Genomic DNA, 16,766 nt, shown 5'->3' with positions numbered 1-16,766 from the left:
ATGTCCATCATTTAAGATTCAAAGAATTCCAGAAATAAGATGACCTTTTCAGGGTTTTATCTTGGGAACAATTCCTCTAAGATTGATGCCCTTTGTGCTTGCCTAGTGCTCTGAGATTTAGGACAAGAATGTTTTGGTCAGCATTGCTTGGAAATTTGCAGAAGCCAAAACAAACATATGGACATATGCTTTGGTTATCTGATCTTCTCCCCACACAGTCTTCCCTTTCTTACTTGAGCTATGATCTAGCACCATTTTCCACTGTGGAGAAGGCTTGTTTTGTTACAGTGGGAAAGAAGCTGGAGATACAGACTGTCACTCCAGGTGCTTGGACTGTTTGAGAGTAATGAAGCATTAACAAGACCACCTTCATGCAGTGTGCTAGTCAAGGCAAGCAGGCATAAGACTAGACCATTATCTACCTTTACCCCCAACTGCATTTTTGCAAGCCATACACTTTCTACTTGTGTATGATGGTTTGGCTCTAGCTCCTCCCAATTTGGTGACCAGTGTGGGGGGCGGGCATGAGAACCAACCTCCCTTACCAGAATCTTGCTCATCCAGCAGTAGAATTGTGGATGCCGAGAATCTTCATGGGGAAGTTGACAGGGGGATCAACTTGGGTCCTTGGTGCTCTGTTGCTTCTCTGGAAGTGCCCAGGAACAGCTGCCAAGACACAATACTACGCACTGGACTAACACTAAAGTGATCACTGACCATTGATCATTATGATGCCAGGCCAGATGAATACTGTTACTGCACAGGTCATAAAGCTCTGCCTTTTGCAAGGGGACTCCGGGAAAGATAAAGTGAGGTCCTTCAAATGGTGAGTCACTGGACTGCTTGGCAGACCTCTCAGCTCCCAAGTGAGCTGCCACCAAAGCTAAGCCTTGTAGGACAATTCCTCTACTCAACACCACAGCAGCCTGGTCAAACAGCTTTTCTTGTGCTTTACACCCGCTCCTAAAACAACTGGTTAGTCCAGAGAAGGAGCTGAATACATATACAATTAATAGGAAAAAATGGGTCAATAGCCCTGGAACTTTACAGCAGATGCAGAATTCCAAAAAACATCCTTTTTTTATCTATTATCAGACAAAAACTAAGAAAGCACTCAGAAAGGTAGCAGGAATTACTCTGGTCCCCTCTCTAAAGGAAATACAGAATTTATGTATAATATAGCTATGTAAAGATGACTATTAAGGATCTTACTGATGTTCAACCACTAATTAAAGTATGATACATCTTTCAGTACATTCCAGTTTAGGCATTCTGAAAGATAAATAAAAGTTCTGCTGGTTAAATCTGAGAGGACACAAAAAGCAGCATCAGAGTTATTGCTCTGAGTGATTTACAAAATAAAGTTACATTCAATTAGCTGAAACATATATGATCACACAAAACATAATTTGAATATATTCAAGGAAAAAAATCAGGAGGTTTTTGTATTTTGTTTCAAAACAAGGACTTTAAATTTGAGCAGCAGAACACATGACAATCATTAAGCAATGGCTGGCATGCAACAGCCTTACTGAACTCTGCTTAAAATAAAGTTCTGAACACTAAACAGGTGTTCCAAAATCAAGAGCAAACTCTTCCTCTTGCTCACAGAGCAATTATTTCTCCTAGTGATGTAAAAAGCCTCATTCTGACATATTCTTCGACTGTAGTTTATCCATTTCTTGACCAATACTTCCTTCCACTGTATCACATTGTGCAAGGAAAGCCTGAAAAAGTAAAAGTTATTTTTACCATAGGAAAGCAGCAATAACTAGTTTAGTTTAGTTTATGGTATTTAACAAGGGACTCAGCCAACTCTTTCTACCAGAATATACAAAGGAAAGGCTGCCTCCATTGTTGCTGTATGCTGCTTCCTCCAGTGTCAGAGGCAGTGTGCCTGTGTACATCAGCTGTTGAATTTGGGCAGGAGGGTGCTGCTGCACTCATGTCCTGCTTGTGGGATCTTGTGGGCAGCTAGTCTGCTGCTGTGTGAACAGAATGTTGGAGAAGGTGGCCTGCTGGTATGATCCAACAGGGCTCTTCTTCTATTCTTCTTAGGTCTGATTTGCTGGTAATCATGGTATACAGGTGAGGAGCCAGCCTTGGAAATGCATGATGTTTTCCTCTACTTCTTTCCTCTTCAGCAGGAAATGCACTCTAGGAATGTAGGAAGCTGCCTTATACTGAATCAGGCCACCTGTCCATCTAGTCTAGTCCAGGTAACACTGAAGGGCAGTAGCTGTCCAGAGTTTCAGGCAGGAATTATTCCAGCCTTACTTGTACATGCCAGGGATTGAACCTGGGACTTTTTGCATGCAAACCATGTAGTCCACCACTGAGTCACAGGCTTCCAGTTGGTCCTTGCCATGGTTCCATCTTAACCAAGAATTAAGAGTAATGGTGGCTTTGCCAATGTTGTTTGATATGGAGCCTTGTTTGCAGGATCCTATTATGGATATACAGGATTCAAGAAAAAAAATCTTCTAACTATCCAATAAAGACATTAGAGATCCATGTCATTCAACCAATGGAAGAAAGTCTGGGATAGTGAGATCTTCAAGTGTTAAATTACTTACTGATCAACAGGAGAGGATAGTAGTCATTTGGTCTGATGAATCTCACTCACCTGTCACATTGGTGTAGTTCATACTGCTTTCAGGCATGAAGACAGACACAGCATATACCCTGTGGGTCAATGTCTATGGTGCTGGAATTTCCAGATAACTTTATCCTGCAAAACTCCCATCACTTGCTCCCAAGAAATAGAGAATTTTACTAGAGAGTTCTTTAACTCTGATTATTCCTAGCTATAGGCTCCAGCCCAACTCCTTGCAACTTAAGCAAGGAGAGAAAGAGATTCATAGATTAATAGAATAGTAGGGTTGGAAGGGGCCAAGAAGGCTGTCAGGTCCAATCCCCTGCTGATGCAGGGCACCAACTCACACCATCCTACTCAGATGAGTGTTCAGTTTCACCTTGAATGTCTCTAGTGTCGGGGAGACTTGCAGGGAATGGTGACTCATCTGGCAGCACCCTGTAGTGCTCTGTACCAAATCTCCTTTAGACACTTATAAATTGTTTTTGAGAGTGTTTCTACCTCTCCAAATGACAGGTGAGATTGAAGACTATAGCTCTGATTACAATAAGATGGCCAGATAAGGTAAAATGAAATATGTTACATAATCAACCCCCATAATACTTTTTCTAAGCTCTTTTCTTTCTTTTCTGCTCCTTTTTATTCCTTTTTTTTTTTTTTTTTGAGCTAAGGGAGTATTACTTCAACTTACTATAATTAATATAAATAAGACTGAAGCTTCTCTGAAGGATGGCTCTCTCTTTTGTTCTCTTGCCATTTTCCTTCTATAATAAGAAGCCACTGAGAGTGTGAAGCTAGGGAAGTACATTTCATACACTGTGACTCCTATTGCTTTTGAACTAATTTATACATGAGTTATTCTGAAAGTTGATTGTACTTCCTGGACAGCTCTACTCTGAGGCAAACCTATTAAAGAATCATGGATGCCCCCTCTTAAATTTTGAAGGGAGGAATAATTAAATAAAAGATTTTCAAACTATTATGCAGAAGTAAAATGAATTGGGGACTATCAGTGCCATCTGCTGGACTTGAAAAAAATGGATTTGGAATTAACTTGGGACAGAAGACTGGAAGCAAAAATCTGCTCCTTGATGGAAATTGTTGAAAAAGTTCAAGAGAATATTTCTTTCTAACAAATTAATTTAAACTAATATTCTAATAGAGACAGAATGTGATTGATAACTATACGATAGTCAGAAGATTGACTAACCTTATCTATCCTCTTTTGCCCTTTTTTCCCCCTACCTCTCCTTATCTTCTACACTTTTCTGTTTTAGTGTTATGTTAAATTGTGAGGTTATTTTATAGCTATGAAGAAATGTGTGAAGCAGATAGGTGAAGGAAGATAAACTCAAGAAGGAAAGTCTGATCTGGACACTGTAGACTCGATGGAGAAAACAGAAAATTTAGCAATCTCTGAATTAGAGGATATTTTGAAGAGTCTGACAGGAAGATTTTTGGACAAGATTTGTAAGTATTGATAACAAATTCAAAAAAAGACAAAATTGTTCAGGCTCCCAGAAAAGAATAACAGAGACAGACTGAAGATCTTATCAATAAATATCAATGGAATGAACTCCCCCTCCAAGTGAACTAAAGTTTTCCATTTAAAAAAATGAATCTCCATTTATATCAATAATCAAGGCTTAAAAGTTGTAGAAGAATTAAAAGATATAGATATTTATTATCATTTATGTATTATCTTGAAGATAAGACTCCTGAATGGGGAGATTAATACATTAGCAACAATATATGTTCTAAATGATGCAAAAGGAAGGTTTTATTAAAATAAAATTCAATTGATATTGGATTTTCAAGGAGAAATTTTGGTTATTGGTGAAATGAACGGAGTTATAGACTCAATAAGGACAAGTCTAACAAAAGAAAAAGCGAGTAAATTCCCTAAAAAAGTTTTTAACTATATGGAAATGTTATACCTGAAAGATGCATGGAGATTAAAAAACCCTAGAGTCAGAGACTGTATTTTTTTCTCGGATAGACATCAGACATACTCATGAATTGATATGTGCTGGATATCCAAAGACTTTATTATGAACTTAGAGGCTGTAAAGATCCAGCCCAAGATACTTTCTGATCATAATCCACTAGAAATAATTTGGTGAGAAGAACAAATTGGAGGAAGGAGATGGAGACTGAATTTTAATCTTTTACTACAAGAAGATAGTTTTAACAAGACAGGAAAAGAATTGGAAAACATTTTTAGACTAAATAATACAAGTGATATCTCTATAGCAACAATATGAGAAGCCAGTAAAGCATATATGAGAGGAAATTTTTTAGCAACAGTGTCTAAGGAAAAAAAAATTAAAATAAATTTAAAAAAACCTCCTGCAATGAATTCGAATATTAGAAGATCACCATAAAAAGTATAAGACAAATCAACCTTAACTGAACTTAGACAATTAAGAAATCATCTAGACATGAAAAGAGACAGAAAAGACACAAAAAAAGTTGAGATTTTAAAAACAATAACATTTTGAACATGCTTACCTGGAGGATACTTAGCTTATTGTCTTAAGAGATAAATGGAAAGATCTATTCACCCTATTAATGGGGTGAAAAAAGATAATGTAATTGCATATGTTAAAAAAAGAAATTCATGATCAACTCACCAGTTTTTTTCCAAATTTATAAAAAAATACTTCAGAAGATGGAATGGAGCAGTATATAGAAGAAACATGTGTTGAAAAATTTACCTCTGAGCAGAGGAAAATACTGAATGATATGATTACTATTCACTAATTATAACAAGCTATTAGAAGATTAAAAAAAGATAAAGCCCTGGTCTAGATGGATTCACTGCTATGTACTACAAATGTCTAGAGGAAAAATTAATATAACCACTCCAACAAGTAATGAAAACTATTACCACCAACATAGCAGAAAGCCCATATAACACTGATATATAAAGAAGGCAATGATCCTGCTTTGCCACATTCTTAACAACCTATTTCATTATTAAATGTGGATTACAAATTTTTAACTTCAATGATACCAGAGAAATTAAGAAAATGAATGGAAAGGCAGATTCTCATAGATCAGACGGAATTGTTCCAAGATTTATGAAAGATACTGTTAATTTTGTGATTGACACAATTGAATTGGTCAAGAAGAAGAATGAAAAAACAGTATTTATTTTTCTAGATGTGAAAAAGGCTTTTGATAATGTGATAATGTGTCTTGGCACTTCTTACTGAAAACTCAATACTTAGACTGTGGTTCAAGCTTTATGAATTGGATTCAAGCAGTTTACACTAAACCACATTCCAAGATTTTCATTAATGGACTACTAACTGATAGCTTTCAAATGGAGAAGGGAACATTCCAAGGATGCGCTTTATCACCTCTTTTATTTATTCTTGTACTGGAAATTTTAGTAATAAAGACAAGATTTACTTTCTACTCCTCAGTTCACAATACTGATTCCAGAAGACAGATTACATATTTGTGTCTAAAAATTTGTTTAGTAGAAAATCCTTTCCTTAAGAATACATTAAAAATTTGGAATAAGCAAAAGGGGGAACTTATGCCATTAATCTCACCATTATGTCCAATAATTGAATTAGAAGGATTTCCATTAAACTTAAGGTAGAAAATGGGGAATATATTAAGCAATTAAAAATAGATTAAAAGATTGGTTAGAAAAAATGAATAAAAATGGGGAGATAAAAGCAGGATGGGGAAAGGAGAAAATAACTTGGTATAATGTAATTCAATTGGAATTCTGGACTAAAGAATGGATATGGAAAAAAGGTAAATGCAGGAATTATAGAAAATTTGAAGATATGATTATAGAAAAGGAAAAACAAGAGAATATGCAGATGAAATAAATAGTAAGTAAAATTTATAAGATATTATTAGATCAGGATCAATATGTTTCACTTAAAGCAACATGAGAAATGGGTTTGAGGAAAATATTAATAAGAAAGATATGGAAAATATTTGGATGAAGAGGATACTAAAATATATGTGTGTGAGATTAAAGGATTTTTTCTAGAATTGTATGGAAGTGGTACATGATTCCAGTGAAGATGAATTGTATAGATAACAAATATAGACGACGAATACTCCAGTTTACGTGAGAGATGTGGTAGTGAAGTCGGTATATATTTCATGAAATGTGAATTTGCATATATAATGAAATTTTGGAAAGAGGTTTCAAAAGAGAGCAGTAAAAATTTAAGTCTACATATAGACCTATGCCCTAAGATTACACTACTTTCAATATTTAATAAAAAAATGGAGTTGGAATAACAAAGAATTAATAACAAACTGTAAGAGACCTGACAAATTTTAAAAAGCCGATTACACAATAAAATGATAATCTATTACAAAGACTTTATTAGCAGTTACTTCAACACAACACTGAAACTCAGCAAGATAAGAATGTATGACAATTTGCATGCAGAACTTAAGAGAAGAAATATCACCCCGTCAATGGGAAGCTTTATGGAAGAAAGACATTAAATTCACGGCTAGTCAAGCACTAAGAGAACACTGGTATAAGATTTATTTTTGTGGTGTATTACCCTGAAAGATATAGAAAAAGTAGGTAAGCACTACAATGGAAAATGCTGGAAGTGTAATAAAGTAGATGGAACTTTCTACCATATGTGGTAGACTTGTGAAATAATTGAAAGATTTTGGAAGTTGATACATGATTCAACTCTAAAAGAGAGACTGCTAATGAACAAATGAAAGTTGTGGAGTATATATGCCTTTGGATTGTTGTAAACTGCGCAGAGAGCTTTGGCTATAGAAACAGTATAGAAGTATAGAAACAACAACAGCAACATGTGGAAATACAAAAATCCTTTAAAACTAAGCTTCCTAGATATCCTAAAAATATGTTACACAACATATTGTCGGAGAGTTTTTCAAAGAATATGTCAGTTATTCAAATATATGACAACTGCAGCAAGAATTACAGTTGCTTCTAAATGGAAAACACCAGAATGCCCAACAATTGAAGACTAGAAAAATAAGTTAGCGGAGTATGCAGTGGTGGCAAAATTAACTAAAGATGTAAACGAAAGACTCACTGAAGAATGTAATGATAAATTGAATTATTCTCTGATTTTCATTAATAAGATTTAAAAGAAGACTCTGTTAAGTTGTTGTTGTTGATTTATAATTGATTTGATGTGACTGGGAAAAAATTTGTATAGAGAACTGTAGTCATTCTTTTTTCAAGCTTCAACTGAGTATTAATTGACAGGAAGGTAGAAATTTTTGGTCTCTCTGGAAATTTGCAGGTTATGAATATGTTGGTTATGTTTGTTTAAAATCCCTTGGCAAATTTATTTCTTTTTTTCCTTATACCATTCTTTTTTCTGTTTGTTTTCTATTTTAAGAAAACAATAAAAATATTTTTCAAAAATTTGTTTTGTTGACATAGACTGATCCTGCTACCTACTGGAAAAGGTAATTCTAGAATATATCTTTAAAGAACCACAAGGTGGGAGAAGTCTGAAGACCTGTGTGGTCTTTATGTTGAGCAGAAATGTGTGTTCTTCCTCAGTGAGGAAGGCACTGATTTTGTGCACCCGATGCACATAGGCCTGAGCGTGGGGTCTTACCTGCATCCAATGAAGGGCGCATGGCACAGCAGTGGTGATTTCTACCAACCAACACCTCAAGTCCTCTATTGCATCTAGACAGCTGTTTCTGACTACTTAGATTAAGTGTTGCAGAGGGGGAGTGAAGGAGGCTGGGACACTGTTTGGATATAACATAAGTGGTAGCCAAGTCTCCTCCCTTCCATGCCCATCTCCATCAAGCACTTCCATGTCCATCTCCATCAAGCACATTCTCTTCTCTGAGGGTGGAGAAGACCCAGGCACTTGGACAGGCAGTTGGCATGGTTCTTTCTGTGCTGGCTGCGAGGGGGCAGGGTGGGGGCTCAGTATTAGAGTCCCAGAAGAATTTAATGATAAATGGAAATTCTATATAATAAATATGATGTAAAAGAACGTTGTTAAAATACTGTTAATGATTTATAATTGATTTGAAGTGACTGGAAAATCTGTCCATATAGAGAACTAGTCATTCTTTTTTTGAGCTTCAACAGAGTATTAACTGACAGAATGATAGAATTTTCTGGTCTCTTTGGAAATTTGCAGGTTATGAATATGTTGGTCATGCTTGTTTAAAATCCCTTAGCAATTCTATTTCACTTTTTTTCTTACACCCTTCTTCTTTCTGTATCTTATATATTTTAAGAAAACTTTTAAAAAAAGAATTGAGAGAGAGAGAGAGGGAGCAAGAGCAAAGCCTAACCCAAAACTGTGCATGGCGGGGGCGGGGGAACTGTCAAACAAGCCACAAACTCAGCTCAAAACTATGAATGCCCATCTTCTTTGTCTCATAGAGAAGATTATCTTCAATTCTGAATTGCATACACACACCTTTATCAAAGGACTTACCTGAAGCTTTTTCACTAGTCCCTTCTTTTTCTGTTTACAATCACTGAAATTCTCTGGGAGAATCTGAGAGGCAAAACAGAAACAAAAACAAAACTGATGCTGTCTAGTTCTGAAAGCTGCATTTAATGTCATATGCAGAAATATAATTTTCACAGTAGGTAGCTAAGTAGTTGTATTGTGCATATACCCAGTTAGGATAGTAATCCAAACAGAACTGTTTGGCTGTATAATTTTAATTCCTTAGATAATCAGTCCAACAACACTACCAATATACAGTGGTACCTTGGCTCACGAACTTAACCCGTTCCAGGACTCTGGTTGTGACCCAAATTGGTTGTAAGCCAAGTTAAATGTCCCCATAAGGTTCAATGTAAATAAGGTTAATCTGTTCTGTAACCACTTTTTAAATTGGACAAATGTGAAGCAAAGTGACCACTACGAAGATCGCAGCCATCTCCCCCGCCCCACTCCAAACACAAGCGCAGTCATCTCCCCGCCCCCTCCAGCACGACTGAGATTGCGCCTGTCATCCCTGCATGCGCCTGTCATCCCTGCAGGCACCTGTCACCCCAACACAGTGAGGGGTGCGGGGGGAGAGACGGACGTGATTGCGGGTGCACTGGGGGAGGAAGAGATGGGCGCAAATGGTGCGCTGGGGGTGGGGATCACGATCCCCTCTGATCATGAACAGAACTGAAATTGCTGCCATCTCCCCACCCCCCCCCCGAGTGGGGAGATGGCCACGATCCAGTTGCTTTCATGCAGAGAAGGCATGCATGATCAGAGGCGCACTGCCTGAAATTTTTCAGAAATTTTTGTTCATGAACCAATTTGTTTGTGAACAGAGGCGTTCATGAGCTGAGGTACCACTGTATTACACTACATGCTTTGCATTCTCTCTACAGTGCTTAAGAATAGTTAGCTACAGTGCAACGCTCCCTCTCACGAGTCCCGTGCAATCCCAGGCTGACTGAATTGTTACCTCATCTTGCAGACCATTAGTACCACAGACTTACCAGAGTAAAGGGCTCTGTTACAACTGATGATAAAGCTGTCAAGATGTGTACCATGAGCTGTTGCCGCTTAGTGTTCCACAAAAAAAGAATGGAATGGCAAGGTCTTTTTCATACACTTTTTAATGGATTGTTTCCACAATATGCCCACAAACTGCTGCAGAAGTGGGACTCAGGAGTAAGACTCTTGTTTAGGCCATGAAAGAGAGTGCCTTCTCAGGCAGTTATTCTGCAAATGTTCAAGAAAGATACCCAAACTATATATACATCCTGGTTCATTATTCTTCTTGTGATTATCTGTATCAAATGCAGAAGTTCTCCTAGTTGCTATTTGTACATTATTTGTTTCAGTCACATCGCAATACACTGACTTTATCCTCCCTGATTATCTAACTGAATGCAGGGTTCACGTGAGTGTATTTGTCATTAGCGTGGTCTTCATTTTGCTTAATCTTTATTTAAAGAACCACAAAAAAGGCAGTTGTATAAGTTGGTATACATACCACCATGGTTTCCATGGAGAATTTCTTTTAAAGGGCAGATTCTATCTAATTTCTGCTGCTTATCAAAGGCTTCTAACAGTGAAATGCGCAAGGTCATGATTTTCAGCAATTTCCTCTCACCCAATCTTCTTCCTTGCCCCAGTCTGCTCTAGAGTGTCCCCTTAACACAGGGAATGCATTATCTGTCCTAAATAACAATCTCATTCCTTGATATTCAAGCACCTGACTTCTCAAAATGCCCCAGTATAGAATACTCTTTTACATGTGTTCAACATATTACTCAGCTGCACCTGAATGCATGGGCATGGAATTGTCTATTGAATTGGATGATGGGCATGGAATTCATATTCCAGGATTCCCAATGGTCATTTTCCCCCTTAACATTCCTAGCTCTATGATTGTGAAGGTGAGCTTGAATGCATATAGGCTCTGCCTGACTGTATCTCTAAAGTCAGAGGATGCGCTGGGAAGGATTGTTAGAATCTGGGGCAGGGCTTCATGGGCATGCTGTTTCTTCCACATGACTGGCAGGATTAGGCAAAATAAAGAAGGCATGAAAAACTACTTGTAAGTGGGTCCCAGAATTCAGCACTTATTGCTACATAACACTGAGGTTTGTAGGTATAGCATATATACTTCACAAAATGCCTTAGAAGATGCCATGACAAGCAAGATACATTAAATTATTAATTCAGACAGAGAGTGATGCATTATCCTATGGGAATAAAAGATGGGATCTAAAATGGTTCAGAGGATACTTTACTCTAGTACAGGGGTCTCAAACTCAACTTACCTGGGGGCAGTCTGGGTGAGGCTAGGCTGCATCAAGTATTCCAGCACTGCAGTGATGGTGGGCCGCTCATCCCACGTCACTCCCAGAGGCCGGCCCGGGCACCGCCAGCGCTTTGAAGGCCACAGGGCCCCTCCCCCGTGCCCCGCCAGTCCCGGCAATTGGCCTGCGGGCTGCGAGTTTGAGACCCCTGCTCTAGTAGATTTGTACGGTAAACAATCAAATGAAAAAAGTCTTCTTGAGACACAATGACAACATAACAATGATGCTCTTAATTTGTGGTGTTTGTGTTTGTATAGAACACCTGTCAAAGGGTGGGGTATAAGTCCCTTAAATAAAGCATACACAAAAATTTCAAGGACTCATTAATCCTTACAGCATCCCTTCAGATCAGTATTATCTCCACATAGCAGATGGAGGCTAGGACTGATATTGTTTTGCCCAAATCCACTTAGTGATTTTCTGACTGAGATGACACTTGAACTAGGGATTTCCAAGTTCACTTGCAGCCATAAAATTATACCAGTTCTGAATCTACTTACAGCAAACTTCATACCCCCTTATTCTATGCTGACAACAGCATTGAACCTTACCCGCTGTGGAGAGATCCTAAAACAGTTTTTGACTTGTCTGGACATCCTAGGTATCACCCACAGTAGGTTGGTTGCTTCTGCAAAGAACTCACAGGGAGTATGACAAGTGATCAGGCTCACCCTGGATACTTCGATTCTCAGGAGACACCACAAGGAGGCATGCATCTCTTCTTAGTGACAGCTACAACTACAAGCTCATATCACCTTGCCACAGCTGCCCCTTTAAATTTCAATTCAACTCTGTTTCCCTTTAAAAAGGTTGATGGAGTGCACTTTTCAGAACCAAAAGCAAAAGTTGCTCTCCTGTGGAAAACAAAGGGGTAGAACACCAGAAGGGGAGGATCTAGCCAAGAAGAGTTTGTCAGCTGCTTCCTGGCAAACCTCCCTTGCACCTTTGCTTTCAATGGCTGGCTTACCTTCCACAAGATGGGGATAATGAATTTCCAGCCTCAGCTGGAACAATTTGCAGAGAACTGCTAAAATGGCAGTGGGCAGACACTCTGAACAGTGCCCAGATGAGGCTAGAAATCCCTCCCTTCCTTTGCAAAATTTGAACTGGCAAGCAAAACCCATCAAAAGCAAGGGCTTGAAGAATCTTTTGCTGGGAAGTAGATATTTACACAAATAGCACTCATTTCTTGGCAAGATCTTGCCATCCTTGCTGGAAGCTCAAGCATAAACCACTGGAACCTCTGGTAAGGTTGTCCCCTCCTCCTTTCCAAGACACTGTACCACCTTTACAAGCAGCAAGGACAAGCAGAGTGCTGCCATCTTTGTTAAGTTAGCAATGTCTCCCTTGAAGCAGCCAGCAAGGATGTCCAGAAACAACTTTTCCCTTCTGCTCCACTACTTTGTGGGCTCAAAGCATGTCCAAACTGGCCCTCCCTTGAAATTAGCTGGCTAGTGGAGTGACGAAAGGGGCCAGCCTCTGCCAGCTGCTCCGAAGTGCAGAATGGGCACTTTAAGGGCAGATAGCAATGGAAGTCATTAAATAGCTGCTTGGCAAGAGCAGCAAGGGAATTTTGCCATTCTTGCCATGTGGTTCACTGTCTACAGGGTTCCACTCATGGTGGGATATGTTGTCTCTGTTCAGAAACACAAGCCATAACAGGTGACCACAACAGCCCATGGCTAATGCAGGGTGACTTTTCTGCAAAGGTAAGCTATCATGGGTGAAGTCAACCCTGTTCTCATGACACAACAATCCACCTATAATAACAAACAAGGATGGATTAGAAACATAGAAACAGAGCAGGTCAGAAGGGGCCTCCCGGGCCATCTAGTCTGACCTCCGGCACCAGCCGGCTCCACTCACGACATGCCCGCCATGTGCACGTCCAGCCTATCCTTGAACACCTGCACCAATGGGGCCTCAATGACCTCTCGTGGAAGCCCATTCCACACCCTTGGGGTCCTAACTGTCAGGAAGTGCTTCCTGGCATCCAAATGGAACCTTGGCTCCCTGAGCTTTGCTCCATTGGAGCGCATCCTGCCTTCCTCTGCAGGGGAGAACAGGTCTCTACCCATCTCCACGTGACATCCCCTCACATACCTGTATGTCACCAACATATCCCCTCTGAGTCTCCTCTTCTCCAGGCTGAAGAGACCCAGTTCCTTCAGTCTCGCCTCATACCCCATCCCCTGCAAACCAGATTGTCTACACCCAGTCAGAATGTTCTGCAAGTTGCAAGCCTCCAGTTTGGAGGGGGCACTTTGCTAAGCCAAAGGAAATCATAACTAAGAATGTACAAAATAGTATTACTTTGTGTTATAGTTAGCAAAGTGAAGTTTCTTTAAAACAAATACAGAGAAAAATGAATTACAATGGCAGTTTCAAACAGACCTCGTATAATTATGTATACAGAGAAAATCTATATGAGCCTAACATGTCATCTATAACTATTCACACATAGTAATTTACATAAGTTATTAAAGAAGCCACTTAATAACAGTCCAGACCATGAATACTCAGTAAGTTTCCCCAGACACTGTATATTTAAAACTCATACTAAATGCAAACACAGCATCACACTTACTGAGCAGATCTTATGTTCACCAACTCACTTAAAGAGTGGCCTGAGAAAAGCATAACAGTAACATTCAAATTAGATCTCACCATTTTTCCTTTTTTACCTTGTCAGATTACTTCTCCTCTCCTGGAATATGTTGTCCAACTATTGAAGGTTTTAAGAGGTGCAGTTGGCAATACACCTTAAGTTATAGTAACATTTGAATATTCAATTAAAATAAAGTTCAACAACAAAGATTAGCCAAATCTTTGGGATACTTTGCAAGATTTCACCAACTGAGGTTTAATACCTTGGTGATGGTTACATCTCGCAGAAAAAGCCTGATTGGTTTAGAATGTCTTCAGACTTCTAAACACTTCCACCATAAAGAATCTGACCATTAAAGTTCCAAATGGCTTGTCACCTGGAGATTTTAAAGGACTAGCACCATCAGTATGCATGCTCCTGCACATTTTGGTCTTCATAGGAGGCTTAGCATCCTGTTACTATTAGAGATGCAGCTGGTAAGTAAGCAAGATAGGGTTTTCCTGATGGTGGTAATATCCAGGCTATGGAACTCCCTCACCTGGGAGATGTGCATAGTTTCCTCTCTGCCTTTAAGCATCAATTTAAAACAATATTATTCCAATGCACAATTGGAAATTGTGTTATCTTTTCTTATCATCACTGCTGCTGTTTTCTGTATTTTGTTCCTTTATTAATTATGGTTTTATGATGGCTGCTAGCCACTATGAGGTTCCATTCTTAGGGAAGAAATTGCAAGATATAAATATTGTAAATAAATGCAGTATAAAGTATAAGTATAAAGTAAATTACATATTCTGAGGTTCAATCTATTTTCTAATCTTTCTTATTCAGCCAACGTATAGTACCTTGTAAAAGTACCCAGTCCAGATTGAATTTTCCACATTTTATTGAGTTAAACATGGAACTGAAATGGATTTCATTGCCTTGTTACCTCTCGATGTACACAAGATACTCAGCACTGTAATGGTGCAAAAAACTGTTACTGTGAAACAAAACTACCATAAACAAACTGGTAGTATTGTATGTATTTGTTGCATACATATTCATTCCCTTCACTGGGATATGCAACTGCCTGCAGAAGAACATAAGTAGCTGAATGGCGCCCACATGTGTGTAATGCCAGTGCCACATGATCTCAGATTAAAGGCCCCAGGGTTTCTTGAAGGCCTGAGTTTCTTAAAGGCCCCAGAGTCTAAACAAAGTGCTTCATGAAGACCAAAAAAGTATCAAACACAGGATAAAGTTGTGCAGAAGCACCAATCAGCACTGAGTTATTAAAAAAATGCCAAACTATGAACACCCCCAGAACACCATTACATCCATTATTACAAAATGGAAAGAATAGGGCACAACTGCAACTCTGCTTTGGCAGAAGGTTGTCCATCAAAACTCAGTAACTGGGTAAAGAGGACATAAATCAGAGAAGCAGCCAAGAGGTCACAAGTAACTCTGAAGAAGATGGAGAGATCCACAGATGAAATGGGGATGATGGGGGGACCATGCATGGGGCAACTATCACATGGATGCTTCACAAAGCAGAGCTTTATGAAAAAGCAACAAGAGGAAATCTCTTGCTGAAACAAACCCATATCAAAACCTGTTTGGAGTTTGCAAAAAGGCTTGGGAAACAGCAAATATGTAGAAAAGGATTCTCTGGTTTAATGGGACCAAAATTGAATTTTCTGGCATTGAGGCAAAATGCTATGTATGGCACAATGTCAACTGTGTTCATTGCCCTGAGAACACCATCCCCATGGTGGAACATGGTGTTGTTGGGAAGTTTTTCTTGAGGGCAAGATATATGGAAACAAACACTAGGCAATCTTAGGGGAAAACCTGTTTCGATCTACAAGGGACCTGGGACTAGGGCAAAGATCCACCTTCCAGCAGGACACTGATTTTAAGCACACTGCCAAAGTAACACTGGAGTGATTTAAAAACAAGAACCTGAATGATTTAGACTGGCCCAGTCAAAGCCCAGACCTCAATCTGATTAAGTATCTGTGCCAAACTTGAAAACAGCTGCTCACCAACACTTCTTATTCAATGACAGAGCAATTTTGCCAGGAAGAATAGGCCATATGGTAGGATCCAAATGGGCAAAGCTGACAGAGACTTACCCAGGAAGACTTGCAGCTATAATTTCTGCCAGAGTTGCTTCTACCAAGTACAGTGGTACCTCGGTTCACGAATGCCTCAGTTCATGAACAAATCGGGTTGCGAACAGAAATTTCAGGAAAAAATTGCCTCAGGTCGTGAACTCCACATTGGGTGAGTTTAAGTTCGTGAGCCAAGGTACCACTGTATTGACTCAGGGGGTAAAATACTTATGCAACCAACAAGTGCCAATTCTTTTTTGTTTACTTAATTTTTGTGCTGTAACAAAACATTTTGTACCTTCACAGTCTTGGCTATCTTGTCTCCATGAAGGAACAATGCCAATTAAATCTATTTCAGTTCCAGGTTGTAAGGCATACAATGTGGAAAAGTCAATGTGAAATGAATACTGCAAGGCACTGTATATCAAGTTAAGTAAAAATGTTTGCATGTCACATGTATCTTATACATACTGAACACCCTTCTTATAAGCCATGCTGGCTAGAATAGTTGAAGAGATATTTTGGACTTTGATCAGGATTCAGTATTTTTTCACTCAGCCCTCAGGCTGTTTTGTTGAAAACTCATTTTAAAATGGGAATAATCATGGCCTACATCACAGGGCTATTGTAAGAACAAAAAAGTTTATTAAGAGATAATGAACCAAATCA

General features: G+C 38.9%; 1 protein-coding gene across 1 annotated transcript in view; it reads right to left on the bottom strand.

Moving 5' to 3' along the window:
* Positions 1 to 16,766, bottom strand: part of LOC123034693 (zinc finger protein 830-like) — an 82,686-nt gene that overhangs the window by 43,416 nt on the left and 22,504 nt on the right. Inside the window, exon 6 of the mRNA XM_044452270.1 lies at positions 9,043 to 9,105. Coding sequence (XP_044308205.1) covers positions 9,043 to 9,105 — 63 coding nt within the window. The remainder of the gene's footprint in view (positions 1 to 9,042; positions 9,106 to 16,766) is intronic.

Source organism: Varanus komodoensis, unplaced genomic scaffold (genome assembly GCF_004798865.1).
Source record: "Varanus komodoensis strain SLA01 unplaced genomic scaffold, ASM479886v1 scaffold10, whole genome shotgun sequence".
In the NCBI taxonomy this organism is placed as follows: domain Eukaryota; kingdom Metazoa; phylum Chordata; class Lepidosauria; order Squamata; family Varanidae; genus Varanus; species Varanus komodoensis.
Note: the sequence above shows the minus strand (reverse complement) of the source record. Positions and strands in the feature narration are given on the sequence as shown.